This window comes from Schistocerca nitens, chromosome 5, assembly GCF_023898315.1.
Source record: "Schistocerca nitens isolate TAMUIC-IGC-003100 chromosome 5, iqSchNite1.1, whole genome shotgun sequence".
Lineage (NCBI taxonomy): Eukaryota > Metazoa > Arthropoda > Insecta > Orthoptera > Acrididae > Schistocerca > Schistocerca nitens.
This window is the reverse complement of record NC_064618.1, coordinates 298951086-298969302: the sequence shown is the minus strand read 5'-3', so window position 1 is coordinate 298969302 and position 18217 is coordinate 298951086. Positions and strand designations below refer to the sequence as shown.

Here is an 18217-nt window from a genome sequence, read left to right as displayed (position 1 = left end):
AACAAATGCAGTAATGTGATCACATGTGTTTTGTAAGCAAAGAAAGTTTTGATATATCAAATCTAATAACACTTTGAAAAAAGTTTACAGCCTGCTCCTCCACTTCAAGGAGTATTAATATTGGTTATTTTTGTTGATATTTAACAGAATTTTCTCAATCATTTGGAATTTTTTCTGTTTCAGTTTTTTAATTTTCTTTTCATACTCATTTTCAAGCTTTATTTCATACTGTGTCGGATACACTTGATTTCACCAGATGAAATTTTATGTCACTGAATCAAAAACCTTATTCATATTATTCATCTTATTCATATTAATCATGTAAAAGCTGTACTTTTCATAAACAATTGAATAACCTTACTGTTAAAAATTAAAGTAATCCATCATACAAATACTAATTTGAGAACTACAAATTATATGTTGCACAGTAAGTTTTGTATATTTCTTATCAAATTTAGTTCCTGGGGCACAACACATTTTCTAACTCAGCCACTCAGTTACACAAAAAAAAGACAATTTCTGAATCACCCCCTCCCCCCATTTTTTGAAAAACCTCTGTAGATGCTCAATGGGAGTGGAGCATGTTGTTGTCTGCAGCTCATGGCAGTACGATATGTTAAAGCAATTCATTACTTATTACAGTCAGTGCTGTTTTTCTGGGGGAACGCTGGGGGATGCATACCCCTAAACTTTTTCGTTGATAAAGTAATTTTTTTACAATGTTGAGATCATGGGAGAGTGCCAAAGATTTATTTCATGGACGTAAATTTTTTATTTCATTTTTTCATGTTGGTAATTGCAATATGAACAATACCAGTGCAGTTTTTGGTGGGAAAAGTGATGTCATTGACTGTTTCAAGCATTTAGAAGCTGCGGCAACCATTCTCGACAACTAAATCGCTGGCAGCCAGTTCAACAAGCATGTAGTGCCCTCGCCCACTAATAGTGGGTGATGGTAGTGCTAAACAGATATGCGTATGCTCAAATGTCGAGCTACCGATAGATGTCTCTACGGTCCCACTACCATGATCCTTCGCGATTCATTGCCATCTTTGTTTTGTTGTTCTTTATTTGTTTGCTGTTCTGTTCTTGTCGGTTGTGCGAAGTTTTACAGTATGTCCTGTAAGTTAAGTTGTTCTCCTGAACCTGAGTACTGAACCTACATGTGAAAATGCAGTGAACGAATGTGTGCATGATAGAAAATTAAATAATTGTCCAGAATGTTGGACTTTGGAACAATAAACATTTTTTAGAAAAAAAGTGCTGGTTACAGTTGATGACAGAGTAGACAGATGACCACTCACTTTAGTAACTTCCCCCCCCCCCCCCCCCCCCCCCCCAGTTTGTATTGACCTTTTGTTCAATAGAATGTGCATGACATCTCTGGTTTGTATTTTTCCCTTGTGGTTCCGGTTTTTTAATCCTCCTAACATTGTAATCCCTTAGTATTTCTTTTCGCCTTCCAAAATCCAGAGCAGATGAAAGTTTGAAAACGCAGCAGTAACCATTATTTATCCATACGACTGTAAGCTCATTATTACTTAGTCTTCAAGGTATTTATTCTGTCCCAGTCATTATTTCATCCATGCAGGTGTATGGAAATCTTCTGTTATCAGTTCACTGTAACCAGGACACATCTGTTTCCAAATATGTAAGGAAAGTTTCAAACAGAACATTTGACTGTTCGTCTTGCAATGAAATGAATATATCATCAGATTTATAGATTACTTCCAGAAGTGATGCACCATATTTCAGCAAAGTACATCAATGCTATGTCATTTATATATATATAAAAATAAATAAATAAATAAATGAAAAAATTCTTAAGCAAATGTGTAAATTAATACACCTGTCAACTACAATTATTTTATGTAAATGAGAATCATATATGTTGTTCCTTTTTGTGGTAAAAAGCGATAACAAAATGTTGGTAGTAACATGATAAATAAGAAAGTTAAAGGTTAGCTCTGGCTTTCAGTAATAATAATTTATTTACAATGTGTTTTATAATTGTTACAATAACTGTCTGAAATATACTGCACAAAGCAACACACCATACTATCTCCGTCTGTCTCTCCATTTCACCGACTGATAAATGAGGTCTCCATCTTCGGACAGAGTGGCAATCACAGCCCTCTTTCTGACATTAGTTCCCAGTCTTCCAAAGGTTATAAATTCATAGAGAGAGATTGAACATTCTCGTTCCTTGCACAAAATGAGAAAATGTGCATGAAATTTAAGTGGGTCGCCTGCAAAAAATAAATAATTTATTCTTCGACAAAATCAAAAGACATTTTACATTGTTTTATTTGTACACTTAAAAAAACGGTTTGTTTCTTGTGTGCAATGCTGTGTACTTTTTTAAAAAACAGCTTATGACAGCTTTAGTGTTCTTATAACCGGAGGAAAAAATATAGTGATAAAATTCCAGTTTTTATAAACTGAATGGATTGTCTGACAAGGGGACCCTCCATACTGTAAATCACGGATTTTGATGCGCTTCAAATATGTTGTAGAGGCACTTACCCTAAGTACCAGGCTATCCGGTTTTTTAGAAAATCGATTTTGAAGTTCATTGCATGCTTTGTATACCCATAACATTACATATATTCCAAGCAAGTCTATATAAAAAATAGAGGGAAACATTCCACGTGGGAAAAATATATCTAAAAACAAAGATGATGTGACTTACCAAACGAAAGCGCTGACAGGTCGATAGACACACAAACAAACAACAACATACACACAAAATTCTAGCTTTCGCAACCAACGGTTGCTTCGTCAGGAAAGAGGGAAGGAGAGGGAAAGACGAAAGGATGTGGGTTTTAAGGGAGAGAGTAAGGAGTCATTCCAATCCCGGGAGCGGAAAGACTTACCTTAGGGGGAAAAAAAAGGACGGGTATACACTCGCACACAAACACATATCCATCCACACATATACAGACACACCTGTATATGTGTGGATGGATATGTGTTTGTGTGCGAGTGTATACCCGTCCTTTTTTCCCCCTAAGGTAAGTCTTTCCGCTCCCGGGATTGGAATGACTCCTTACTCTCTCCCTTAAAACCCACATCCTTTCGTCTTTCCCTCTCCTTCCCTCTTTCCTGACGAAGCAACCGTTGGTTGCGAAAGCTAGAATTTTGTGTGTATGTTGTTGTTTGTTTGTGTGTCTATCGACCTGTCAGCACTTTCGTTTGGTAAGTCACATCATCTTTGTTTATATATAATCTTTGTTTCCAGTGCCATATTTGCCTGGCATATTCTGTATAGTCAGTAAATTATGGGTTAGAACTTAAGGCAGGAGGAAGTTGTATGTGAGAGTGGACACAATCTGGAGATGTTTAACACTAATAAATGAAAAGCAACGGTGAAAAAATATTTAAAGAAAAATATTTTTTGAAGTACTGATGATGAGTGAGTCAATACAGAAAGTGTATTATACTGGAACTCAAACAATGGGTATCATCACATTGGGTGACAATAAAACATAATTAACATTTTTGTTCTCCCAATTGCCTTAGTTAATTTCTCTTACATAATGTACTACATACATTTCATTTCTGGATAAAGTACAAAGTTTGAATGCTGAGCTGTTAATACCAAAATTGGGAAGTTTGCTGCTTACTAATAAGGAATAATGCATGCTCACATAGCAAGAGTTGTTTGGTGACAAAGGTAGGTAGAACATCTTGCATATTTGTCTGAAGGGCGGGTGTTAGAGAGAGGCACCAATCAAAAGTAGAAAAAGGAATTATAGAGAAATGTATCTGCCTATGTATGCTTTGAGGCCAAATAATTTCCTCCATTACTTTGATGGCAGTAGCCACCATTTTGCACCTAAAAATTAACCAGCAGGAGGGCGAGGGATTTTTTAATTGAATGCTAAACTTAATGCTTTGCCACATTCACTGCACACTTAAATACTTAAACAGAATATCAAATTCACCATCTACTAGTATTAAGGAAACAACTATTACCACTCAACAAGGTCTGAATCAGACTTCAAAATATTATCAGTACCTCTCCATATGAAACAGTACTTGATGGATTACACTGTAGGAAATACTGCAACCAGCCACAAGTTTTCTTGAAATGATTTTATTATAACATTACTAGTTTCGGGCGTGAGTCCATCATCAAGGATCGTTCAGGTATCGGTATGGATTGCAAAAGAAAACCAAATCTCTGTATTATAATATGTACAGGAGACCTTTTCAGGAAGACACAAATGTAAAACTTGCAAGAAGTCAACACTGCCAACTGATGATGGGTTCAGGCCCGAAACTAGTAATGGTATAATAAAACGATTTAAGGAAAACTTGTGGCTGGTTGCAGTATTTCTTACAGTGTAATTTACAGAAACAGCTATGGTGTTCTCCAACCAAAATAGATAAAATAAAGTACTTGACTCATCAGAAATTCACTATTTTTTATGTGCTTGTCTAGCCCTCAGTAACTCAACTGTACAGTGAATGGTTATAATAGAGGAGGGCAAATGTATCAATTTAAGACAGGACGCTCTAGTTGGGATATGATTAAATGGAAGCTCTGAAAGTAAAAATGAGAGTTTCAAATTTACTCTTAGTCTACTGAAGAACTTTTATCATCGAGTTGAAACATTTCTGTAACAATTTTATTTATCTGTACAACTTGAACAAGGCATTCATTAAGAACAGTTATTCAGAGTAGCATCACCCAGCTTCTATGATGACATGAATGCTCATACAAAATTTTGTCACATCCATTAAACCCACCTCAACATTGTTCGAAAAATGTCACAGGTTGCCAGAATTCATGACAGATCCTGTTTAGCATCAATGTGTGGCTGACACACAAAACTCCACTATGTGCAATCAAGTGGGGACAGATCAGGGGAATGATGTGGCCACCTTTTAGGGGTGATTTGACAAAGGTGCTCAGGATGAAGATTTTGCAACCACATATGTGAACAGATATAAAGTGTGACATCTAGCAACCACAGTTGAGCAAAATTTGTTCAAATCATAAATACAGTTAAAAGTTATTATTTGTTATTTGTGATTAACAAATATAGTTATTCGAACATTGTTCATTTTTTTGAATAAAATCATTTTTCATTATCTGCAAATAAAAAGGGTTATAAATGGCAATGATTGCTCCAATTCTTTGTCATTTTTAAAACAAATGTAATTTTTGTTGTTTTGTTTTCAGAACAACTATTTTTTTCAGTCATTATCATCATCTTGGACAGTTTCCAGCCACTGGCTATGTCTGTCGGGAACACAAGCCTCTCCACCATGTTCTGTCTTTCCACCATTCCCTCTCTTCCACCTTCGTCCAGTTCTCTCCTCTTCTCATCACACATTCCTTCACTCCCTTCACCCATCTATCTCTTGGTCTTTCTCTGGGCCTCTTCCCCTCCAGTTGCAGATCAAACATCCTCTTTGGAATTCTTCCCTCATCCATTCTCTTCATGTGTCCATACCACCGCAGTCTTGATTTTTCTATCCTGTCCTGTACTGGTTCCTCCTTTAGTCTTTCCCTCACATACACATTTCGCAATCTGTCTCGTCTTGTTACACTCAACCTGCTCCTCTGGAACTTCATTTCACTAGCCTGTATTCTACTTTTGTCGCTTTTGTGCATTACCCATGTCTCACTTCCGTATGCCAATATGGGGACAAAGTAGGTTCGGTATATAATTCCCTTGGATTTCTGTGGCACCTCCTTGCTCCAAATAAGCCCCCTAATGCATTTGTAGAACTGCCCTGCTTTTCTGCACCTTTCATTTATTTCCATTGCGTTTCCCCCCTTACTTTCAATCATGCTTCCCAGGTACTTGAAGTTCTCTACCACTTGTAGTTTTTCCCCTCCACAAGTTATATCCACATTTGGCCTATTCTTCTTCCTTGTTGTGACAATTATTTCACTTTTCTTTGTAGAGAAATGCATTCCATATTGTGCTGCCGTTGCCTCCCATACATTTAACTGCTCTTGCACCTCCTTCTCGCAATTTCCCCATAACATCAGGTCATCGGCAAAAAGCACTGCTTTCATTTTATGATCCCCAATTGCATCTGATACTTGCTGTAGGATTTCATCCATAACAATAATAAACAATAAAGGCGAAAGTGCACTTCCCTGTCGCAGCCCATTTTCCAGCTTGAACCATGCAGTACGTTCCCTCCCCACTTTCACACAACTCTCACTTCCCTCATACATTTTTCTGACTTTTTGTGTTATCTCTTCATCTATACCTTTTGCGTTCAGCACATCCCAGAGCTTGTCCCTACAGATACTGTCATACGCCTTCTCAATATCTAAAAAGGCCATGATTAAGTCCTTCCTGTACTCATAGTGCCTTTCCTGCAGTTGCCTTACCGCAAATATGAGGTCCGTTGTTGATCTTCCCGGCGATAGGCCTAGCAAGCCAGTAGTGGATAAATCAACTGCTTTTAAAAAGGGAACATGCCTCGGATTTTTTTCAGTCAGAAAGTTTATGTGATTTTTAGATGATTTTTATTAAAATAAAGCATGTTCCATAAATGCTTTTGAGCATAAGGATATAAGACTTTCAAAATGATGATCTGCTGCACTAAATATTGAAAAACCATTGAATTATGCTCTAATTAGCTCTAATTACTGGCAGATTACTTGCTCATGATTTCATGTCAACTTCACTTTTAAAATCCAGATCGAAACTGAAAAATAAATCATCTTTTACTGACATAACTCCTTTATAAACATATAATCTGATATCTGTGGAATTTCTTTGGCTATTTTAAGTCTGTAGTTTATTGCAAGCCTCCCTTTGTCAGGGGCAGCAATACAGGTGAACAACTTTTTTTTAAACTGGGTGAACAACTTTTTTTTAAACTGCAGATAAGACAGTGTTGCAATAGTTCTCTCTCTTTGCTGTCGAAAGACAGAAGTAGTCCTGAAATACTCTCTTGACACTTTCTCGATAGGAAATTACCAGTGTGCTGCAACATTATGAGCTCTTTTATGTACTCAAACTCAGTCTCTCTTATGATATTTTGCAATTTCAAAGCTCCTTGTAACTGCATAGACATATACTAGTTCAAAAAAACGATTCCATTTTGTAAAGCAATGCTTACCCAGAGTACTACAAATTTTCAATTATTTCTAACAACTTTGGATGTGCAGCAGTATTCCATAAAGCATTACGTTTCTGTATAATTTTGCAATGCACTTCAGCTAATGCTGTTTTAGGAGACTTTACATTTAAAGCCTGTTGTTGTTATTGCTGCTCACCACAGAGCCCTTACTTCGTTCACTAATTTTCTACCAGTGCGAACATGAGATATGCATATCCAATAGCATCAGCAATCTTGGTACAATTCACAAAGTACTGAAGACTCGAGTCTTGTCTGATTAGTTACACAGAGTGTCTGTATGCTGCTATGTGGATGGAGTGGCTAAAGTTCTGGGAAGTCCAGAGTTGGTTGAATTGGTCTGCTTTGATAGTGTAACTGCTAAGGCCATTTGCCTGCAAAGCATTTTTATGTTACATTTGTTATGCTGTAAGACTTTGTTCAACTCAGAGGTTTCGAACACTGCAATGCATTGGTTTATTGGACATGGTACGCAGTTGCCTTCTTCTGACCTTTGAACCAACTTATGAACCAGTTGTAAGGGAACTATAGTTTGGTATGTGCTCTTGAAACGTAGTGCAACTGTATTTGTAACTTTTTTTGAATTGTTATTGGTGAAAGAAGCAATAAGTGACAGAAAACATCCAAGGACCAATGGAGGCTCAAACCCCAAACCTATGGCTTTGTGCTCTGGAACTTATTACTTCTTCTTCTTCTCTCTCTCTTTATTATTATTATTATTATTATTATTATAGAAACTAGTGCATTTATTCAGCAACAGGTGTTACAAATCTCTTACGCTGGCTTTAAATAAAGCATCTAAATGAGTCATATAAATGGTAAAAACAAGAAAAAAGAACAAACTGTAATGAACATATTTTGAAAGAATAACAGAGAAAGATTACCTCTCCAGGTAAGAAGATTTAATCCAGCTGGGAGAAGTCAAAGAAAACCGTGTGACGAATTGATAGGCCTAGTGCTTGAAATGACTAAGAAGAAATAGAAAACTAATGAGATTATGAAACGGCAAAAAAACTTGCTTTTACCTTTCTCATTCTTCATTCATCATGTGATATTTAGAGTTGTTTATAAACACTCCTCCCTCACTGAAGGCATAGTTTATAAAACAATATATGAACCATGTATGTGTTCTTATCTTGGATATTGGAAATTCTGTGAAGCTCCTGTAAATTATTTTCTTGCTGCATATTTTGTTTAGTTGTTGATATCAAGCTTGCTGATTTAAGTTTTATCCATTATCACAGACCTGTAATTTTGGAGCAGCCTACTGTTTGGTGTATAGCAGTGTTAACCATTCCACAGTAATGGCAGTATGGATAACTAGTCAGTTTTGTCCTGTGGTGTCACACAGATAACAGAATTACTTCATAAATCATCTTAGGGATTTGTCTGCAGAATTGGACCAGACCACCTCCCAGTTTAAGCCTTTGTGTTTCACCTGATTTGCTAGGGGGACATGGATCTTTTCTCAATGGTTTCAATTCTTTTATTTGTCACGTAGATCCTAACAGTGTGAGTCATCTCTAAAACGTATGTTGTGATTTGTGAGGAACATGTTATATTTGCTGGCACCTTCCTGTTACTTGTGTTTTCTGTCACAATATCCTACCCAGTCTTTAGTAAGAAAGACCGACTAGTTTGTAGTTTGAATATATTAATGAGAGTTTTCACTACAAGGACTGAACTTCTGCCACACAGTCTGTTAAAGATGAAATTGCTTTAATTAGGTGGTTTTGTCAGCTGTTCCCAGGCTACCTGAAACAACATAACTTTCCGAATAAACCAGCTTATGTACTTTTTGATTTGTGTGATATAGTTTCTATTGATGCGTATGATTTATTCAACATGTTGGCTCTATCCAAAATGTGGTATGTTTACACATTCAATCCTACAGATGATGTTTAATTTTCTTGCACTTTTTGCTGTTAAGGCACTTCTTACTTTGCTACCCCTGATGTAAATTAACTTGTTTACTTTAATACCTTCATTTCACTCCTAGCACTTCCATTTCAACACATTGGGTGAAGGGCTGTGGCTTGGGACAAATACTTTCATTTAGTCACAAGAACCGTGTTTTATCATTGCTTCTTTACAACCATCCACTGTTTCTGATACTTTTGTAATGTCTTGGGGACTGCGGAATTATAATGTTACCATCACTGGTATACACGTTCACAGAGTATCCTGGTAAGAAGCTGCTGATTGTTGGGATTAATGGTTCTAAAAACACAAGGAATGTTAGCTTTGACAAAGGGCAACCTTGCAGGAAATGCTAATGTGAAGTCCATTGATTTGCACCTTGGAAAACCATTTAGTACTGATTTGCTAGCAGTGAATCTATTTTTCTTGTGGAAACCTAAAGTGCTGCAGCACACTCCTTAGATTCTGATGGCTGATTTTATCATAGGCTTTCTCTAAATCGATGTTCAATGGCCCTAGTCTTTGTTCCTGATGCTCCAATGTGACTTTGAGGAGCAAATTCCATCTATAATACTTTTCTTAGGTACAATACACATTTGTTTTGACCCAAGGATTCTGAAAGGTATCCCTTTAATCTCTACACAATGACATGAGAAATTGTTTTTGAGTCTGTGCATACCAATGTTAACAGCATGAAATCCATTATTCTTTGTGGTATCAGTTTCTTGGGAGCTAGTACGGAGATTCTGGGTTCTTTTTCAAAGCACAGGTGTCTGCATTGGTGTTTCTCTCTCGCTATGTCCATGAACTCTTTTCTTAATAACTGACTAGAAGGATTTATAAGATTCATATGGGACACCATATGCTCCTGGGCTGTGTGTTTTGGCAAAGTATTTATGTCTTCAATTTCTTCCTCAGATATTGGTTCTGGCAACATAATGATACTTTCATTTGTTAGATACGACATAAAATTTTGTGAGCAACTGTGCAGTTTTTAGAGCTTCAGATGGCTGCCTGTATACGATCTTTGGAAATGTTCTTTAATGCCCATCCAACTAGTACATTTGTTTTCTTTCTGCATACAGTATATAACTTCCATATCTCTGGTTGCACCTTTTCCATTCTCTTTGAGTTGATAAACACCCTACTTCTGGTCTGGTAATTCTTGAAAGTGATAATTTTCCCTTTTAGTTCACTTTCTTGCAGCTCTAAAATGTTCTTCATGAATTTTTTTTAATCACTTGTTTGATCTTTCCAGTTGAATACTTGTACTTGCAGCTCATACATGATAAGGTAGCAGTACTCCATGTTACTTATCCTCATTTCATTAATCCTGTAGGCAACATATGTAAATAGTTTCCTAATACCAGGTTTTACAACATTCTTACACCACGCAATAACATTACGGAAGAACAGTTTCTGCTTAACCCACGATTTGCCACGAACAAAGAACTCCATCTTTATTGAGGTTACAATTTAATTTCCAGTATCCTACATCAATTATTTCTGGATGAGGTAGACGTTTCACTTTAACAATTACAATGTGATGGTCACAGAAGCTGACAAGAATCGTGTCGTTATCTTGCAAAGTTATTTATCGAATTGAAACTGTGATAAGCAACCAGAACAAAATTGTTTATAAGACACTGTTCAGTTCGAGAAGTAAACAGAGACAATGTAACAGTGTTACAAATAATAAAAAATTATTTGCATTCGGAGATTGTAATAATCCCTTTGTCTCAAAATAATTTATTTGTGAATAAAATAATTTGAGTTATCTATTTACTTGAATAATTATTTGGACAGAAATTTATTCAAATAATGCCCATCTCTGCTTGCAACAATGTGGAGACTCAGAGAAACAGTGTGTATACTGCAGCTGTGAAGTGAGGAGGAAGCAATTATAACTACATTAATCACTCATAGACCATGCTTGACAAGTTCCCTACAAATCTTCGTTCAAGGCTCTACACAACCACAGCATGGTGATCCTCAACAACCCATACAAGACTAATGATCGTTTCCTCTCTGCTGAAACAAACTTAAGCTGAGACATATATATAGGTAGTAAAGGGCAGGCTGACAATACATCACTGCAGCAGCCAACTGCTGACCAGAACACAAGTCCAAAGTCAGTGGAGTTACAGCTTGCACTTCTTGTGAATGGTAAGGGTATAGCTACTGTTCCTATATTACTTCTCACACAGGATCGAGCATAAGCATCATCCGACATGCAACTGACCGTACTTTGATTGAGGGCACCTCACCCTTGTGACAAAGCACTGTTATGCATGCACATCTTGTGAATGGTAGGAGTGCAGCTGCTGGTCCTGTGTTATGTTCCACACAGTACTTTGAATGACCTCATTTGACATTCAGCTGGTGGTTGAGTGCTTCTCAGTCATGTAAGAGAGCACTGTTTCTCCCCAATTGCGAGTCCATACAGTTTGCTGTTGTTTTCACCTCCTTAGTCATTGTATCGTAATACCAATTGCCCCGTTTCTTTCTATGACTGGAAACAACTTGGAAAGATGGTGTACACTGAATGTTTCATACACTGTTACTTGACACATTACAACTACACAGCTTCCATAGAGTTTCTCTTTGCTTCTCTGCACAACACCATCTCACTGAGGTTGATCAATTGTACACATCAACTTGTGAATACAAACTGCAGTCTCAGAGGCCTTTACACCAGGGATGACCATGACAAGAGCACTGCAGTATATTAGTGAAGATTCCTGATGATATACTCCTACTCAATTAGGTTTGCTATTGTACAATGTTAAAAAATATGTACATAATAAATCAATGTATTACACAATACAAGCAATAATGCATATGCTGTTTTACTCAACTTGCAAAGTTATCTCACAATACATTATGCTTTATAACTTTTGACTCCATCATTTTTAAACAAGCTTTTCTTATATCAAACTGTCAATTCTAGCTTTCTCCAATACATTTGAAAGTTGATTGTCATCATAATACATTCTGGTATATAGATGGTAAAGCTGTTATCAACCCACAGGTTGGTTGGAGCAACACTATACTTTATTAGGTATGATCCTCCTGGAGGTGGTATACTCTTGCCTACCTCCAACCTTTGAATTGATTTACTCACCCAGTTGCAGGAGGGGTGCTACAGTTTATTTCACACTGAACCAAAGCGAAACATGGAGTCACTACATTTACAAATCATTAACAGAGGTGAAAGAAGTGATAAGCGATGAAAAAATTTCTATGCGTGACAGGTAACTGAAACCTAAAACTTTTGTTGGATTTGTAGACACAAACCACACAAGGAACAAAGAATTGTTTGACTAGAACCAGACTACCTGCCAAAGAAGTTTATTAAGCTCAATTTACTCTTCAACACCTGAGAATAAATTATCATCTCATGTCGATTTGGCAGGTTTTAAGTGTTTTCCTTCTGTCACTGATCTTATTTCTCCAAAATAACCTCTTTTTTATCCTGGAAGCCAGTCCCCAATACTTCATTTTACTGTCTTTTATTTTTTAAACTGTTTTTACACTTCCGGTCTATTTGGCTTTTGCTACCTTGTCCCTGCACGTGTCTACAATTACATTCCTCTTTCTCTTTTCTTTGTAACATAATCTTTGTTTAGTTTTTTATACTGTCATCGCCTGTTACTCTTTTTTGACAGAATTTAATACTGTTCTGAAAGAATGTTTCTTTTATCCAACAAAAGAGAAAAGAAAAGATTTGAAGAAATGAGAATTTACATGAATCTTGGGGACAAGGCATCTGGAACTTAATATAAAACATGATGACAGAGCAAGAGAGAAACCAACAATGAGGTGCCACAACAGAAAAAGATTTGAAAACCTGAAGTTGGGAGTGAGATGAAAGGAGGAGAGATCAGGAAAAATGTGAAGGGAAATAATTAACCAATGCGAAGAACAAATTAAAAAAACCTCTCATGAAAAATCTAAACAACTGGAGGCAAAATATGGAAAGAAGACTACCATAAATCAATAAATGAGGATGGACAACAATTTCCCCTTTCTTCTTCTCTGATATGTTCCCGAAGAGATGTACCAGGGTTGTTTAAACTGGGATTTTATACTTGGCATCACATGTAATTCCTCCACTCTTTTCATCCAAAGTACACTCTAAAAACAAAAAAGTTGCACCAAGAAGGAATTACATAAATTGGTCAAAAATGAATATTCATACAGGTATTGACAGAAAATGCAAAACCATAAACTTTGGCAGCTGATGGATGAATTGTGATGCTGCAGCACAATTTCATCATACATTTGGCAAGAATAGTAAAAAAGGGACATGTTAACAACATGGCATAAAGGCTTTGCTAATTTCATTCTATGTACTCAGTTGTTTGGCAGCAAGTGGGTTCTGCAGTCAGGCACATGAGCAATATATGCAGATGTCAGCATTTGAGAAAGGATGAGCAGATGGACTCAATGAAGCTGGTTGGAGTAATTGGCAAATAGCTCGACATTTGAACAGCAGCAATGCCACTATTTTATGACGTTGGCACAAATGGATGAACCATGGTTGAATACAGTGTCAAGAAAGAAGTGGTCGACCTAGAGAGATAACTAAACAAGAGGACGGAGCAATAATCAGAGAGGCACTCAGAGTACCTGATTCATCGTTATCGTAAGTCCGATGTGCAGCTGATGCTTCAGTGACCATAAGGACTATTAATAGGTGACTCACGGGAGGGGGGGGGGGGGGGTGCGACTCCCGGCACCCCTTGCACCGACTACCATTGACCTCTGTACACCAACAAAATCATCTGTTGTGGTGTCAGGCACATCTGGCCCGGACTCTCATTGGCTTGAGTAGAATTGTCTTCAGTGATGAGTCTCATTTCAAACTGAACCCCAATGACAAGCAAAGACAAGTCTGAAGAGATCCTGGACAGTGGTGAGATACCATCCTGACTGTTGCCCGCCATATGGCCTGACAACCAGGGGCGATGGTCTTGGGTGCCATTTCATTTCATACCAGGACCTGCTAGTTGTGATCTGTGCACCCTCACAGTACAACAGTATGCCAATGATATTCTATGTTCCTTTTTGTTGCCCTTCATGGCAATCCATCCTGGGCTTACACTGCAGTAAGATAATGCCCGTCCGCACATAGTGAGAGTTTCTACTGGTTGTATTCTTGCTTGCTAAACCCTACCTTGGCCAACAAGGTTGCCAGGTCTCTCCCGAATTGTGAATGTTACGAGCATTATGGGGAGAGCCCTCCAGCCTGCTCAGAATTTTGACGATCTAATGTGCCAAGTGGACAGAATTTGACACAACATTCCTCGGGAGGGCATCCAACAATTCTATCACTCAATGCCAAGGCAAATCACTGCTTGCATAATGGACAGAGGTGGACCACCACATTATTGACTTACTCAATTGGTGAGGTTCTTTCTCTTGAACTAATTATCTAATTTTTCTGAAATTGTAATTGTTTGTGTATATGTACATCACATCTACAAATTTCCATTCCATTTGGATAAGTACTTCATGGTATGTCATTTCTTTTTTTTTTTTTTTTTTAGACTGTAATACTTTACCTTATGCAATTGACCTTGGGATGCCTTTCTTTCTTTGTCTATTATTTCATTTTAATACATTTCTAAAGATAATAAGATAGTCAGAGAAACAAGTCATGCCAGGTTTAACAAGTAACATAAAGAGGAAAAGAACACATCTTTGCACAAGAGTCAGATTAACACCATTAAATTCAAAACCAGTTGGGTGGCAGGAGGTGTGTGTGTGTGTGTGTGTGTGTGTGTGTGTGTGTGTGTGTGATGTGGAGGGCAGGAAGGGGGCAGGTGGGGGGTGGTGGGGAGAAGCGGAGTAATTGCAGTAGAAATGTGGTGTTTCCTTGGAGGTTTGTAGTAAATAGCAAGAGGTGAAATTTTTTAATCTTTCTGCAAATGAATTTCATATTCTCAATGCCAGTAAGTAAGTTCACAGATAATGAAAAAAGTGGAGAAAAAATGTTACTCAGAGTTCTGTACTATCACATGTCAAATAACTATTTGCGTTTAAGTAAAAATTATATCAGGAAACAAATCTAAAATGTATGATTTACAATGGCAAAAATTTTCATTTACCTTACCTCGATAGACTAAAAAGTCTCCACCAAACTTTTTACCACTGGTCATGTAGTAACCCTTGTCCCACAAATCCTTAAATACTTTGTAGCGTATTTTATCCAGTGGTGATTTTGGGAATTCCCATCTTACTGGGCAGGCATCTTCCTGCCTCAGCCAAGGATATACTAAAAGAAAAAAAAAGTGGTTTGAAATTAACTCAATTTGCATGTCATTATGTATGTGTTAGTCTTTTTCCTCTTGTTTTGAGGGTAATTGGTTAATTTTCTTCCACAAGATCTATGTCATATTTAAATCCATTATTTGTTCCCAAAAATTATCAAAAACTCTCTTGAAACTGAAAGGCTTTGAAGGGAATTTTAAGATTTTTTATGTAGAAGACTCACCCATTTAACACCATAGTGGAAAATGAATAAAAAATTTTACATTATAGAATGTTACTTGGTTAAATCACTTACAAATCTGAATTAAGACACTGTTTCCTTTGTGCAACAGTTGCACTGTAGTAGAACAACCAGTGGCACTTCACAAAAACAAAACAAAAGAAATCATGCTGACATTCTTTTGAAAGCAAAATGAAGTTCATTCTTGTTTGTATCCTGCCACTACGTATTTTTTGGTTGTGATCTGAATAATATGGAGAACCAACTACACTTTAATAATACTTCTCATAGAACATACTTTTCTAGAGGTAGACAGGAACCTTGGTTAGACACAGATGGGGAAATAAATTAGTCACATTCATTTTGACAAAACTGTAGTGGTATTTGTCTAAATTATGATAGACATATGGAATTATTCTAGAAAATGAGTCCAATTTATTAACCACTGAACCATCTCATTTAAAAATATTAAAGCTACAGAAAACCTGCTATACTGCATCACAAAGTCTAACAGTAAAAGAACAAACTGAAAAGTTGAAAATGATTTCCTACTATTTACCTTGTACAAAACAACTCCACATATTAACAAGAAGGAAAATAAAAATGATATTTACAAGTAATATCTTTCCTTTTTGTTTCTCCCCTGTTTAATAGAACAAAACAATGCATAAGGAAAATTCACTAGACATGAAATCACCATGGGCTGTTTGTAGCAGTACGTCATTGTCTAGGACACTACTATCACACTTTCAGACACACAATGAGAAAAAATAATAGTAACTACAATTTCACAGACAAAAGATGATATTGAAGGCTATATTAAACAGATAGCAAAGTTATCAAATCAAATCAGTTATGATGGTGTAGGAGTGTAAGGTACAAAACTAAGTCTTCTAGCCAGGAACCCATTACAAAAATTTAATCAACAGATTTGTGAGAGTAAGTATGCCACTCACGGCAAAATGAGTCTTGAACCACTGTAACTTCCACAAGTTATAGCCTACAGTTTGATATTGTTTACCTACTATATTATGGACTTCATATAGGCAAGAATATGACAACATCTGATCGCTCTGTGCTGAAATGAGTTATCTGTTTGAACTGCCCTTGTCTTACGTCAGTTTTTGGTGCTCTGCCAAAATTTCCCACATATTTTACATTATTTCACACTAATAACTCAGGATGATTAAAAACCTAGTTATTACAATACTTTGATTTGAAAATTACACTCAAAACAGTCACGCTGACAAAAAAAATTGTTATCGTGATGACATTTGTAGTTGTGTGCACCAACCTCATTCAAAATGCAAAGTAATGAAGGTCTTGTGATCATGGTTAAAAGTAAACCACATTTAAAATGTATCTGCAGTCCACCAATCTTAATCACCAGTAGGTAAACTGTCATCAGCCAACCATGCATTTGAATTAAGTGTTCTACAATGGAAAACATCCTGGAGATGCAAAGATGTTAATACAGATATGAATTTGCACTTGGCTGTCTATCACATGCTCTCACTTTTGTCAACAAGCAGAAGTGTGTTTATACATAACTACTAGTTCATTTGTTTGTAATCCAGTTTTCATTGCAAACAAAAATTCTTAATTACCTATCTTTGTTGTTAATCTTGGTTGTTATTCAAGATGATATAATTAGAAAAAAATTATTTTGTAGTTTTTTCAAAATATTTTTGTATTTTATGCTTCACATAACTGCTCATAGAATATGCACCTTTGTTTGAAAATTTGAATCAGCCTGGAATCAAAACCAGCTTACCAACTCCACCCCCCCCCCCCCAAATCCGCTTCATGCTGTGAGGAAGCAATCTACCACCTCTTCATTTTAGCATAATAAACATGGTTGGAAAACTTAGCAGTCGATTTTCTTCAGGATGTTTCTCATGTACCAAAAATACAAAAAATTACAAAATCTGATTATCATGTGGGCCACCTTGCTACACAAAAACAGGTAATGTGGTCACACGTGGAGGTACAATTTTATTCTACTCCTAGTAAATGGCGAGTGTGTGTGTGTGTGTGTGTGTGTGTGTGTGTGTGTGTGTGTGTGTTAGAGTTTAAGGGTACTCAGTGGTGAGGTTACCAGTGTTCTTGCAGTAACAGGTGTGAATAAAAGGGCTAAAAATGTTGTCACACCGTGAGGAGTAAATCTACAAAATGAAACTCACTCACACCTCTGCCGCACTGACCTATATAATCACACCATATTGCATGCCATAAGACAATGGAAGAAAGCTGAAAGGTGCTATAGCTGCAAAGAAAATAACGGACAGCACAGGGAAATGTGACTGGCTGACCACTTACAAAAAACAAGAGTGAACCAGTCACCCAGTTAATATATTAAGAACATCTCCCTAAAATATTAGGGAATGAGTTGGATATATCACAAAACCTTATAACTATAACCACATTCATTTGAATGTCATTTAAAATAGAGGGCAGATCATCAGCAAATCTCCACTGCCCTCTAGTCTGAAAATAAAACATAGTCTAGTAAAATGTGGCACATAGTGGTCTGTACACTGCAAGCACAACACATTGGAGGGTCCTCTCACTGGAGCAAGAAGCCATGTGTCACAGGGTTGTGGCCTATGCAAAGATGAGTAAGAAGCTCATCCTGCTTGTATTGCTGGAAGGAGGTACACAATGGCTGTGTAGTAGGTTTTACTA

The 18217-nt window shown here is 36.8% G+C and overlaps 1 protein-coding gene across 1 annotated transcript in view; it reads right to left on the bottom strand.

Moving 5' to 3' along the window:
* Positions 1-1968: 1968 nt before the first annotated feature.
* LOC126259875 (tRNA-splicing endonuclease subunit Sen34) overlaps positions 1969-18217 on the bottom strand; it is a 52219-nt gene continuing 35970 nt past the window's right edge. The window contains exons 4-5 of the mRNA XM_049956936.1: positions 15155-15316; positions 1969-2249 (exon numbers count right to left, since the gene is read on the bottom strand). Coding sequence (XP_049812893.1) covers positions 2059-2249; positions 15155-15316 — 353 coding nt within the window. The 3' untranslated portion in view covers positions 1969-2058. The remainder of the gene's footprint in view (positions 2250-15154; positions 15317-18217) is intronic.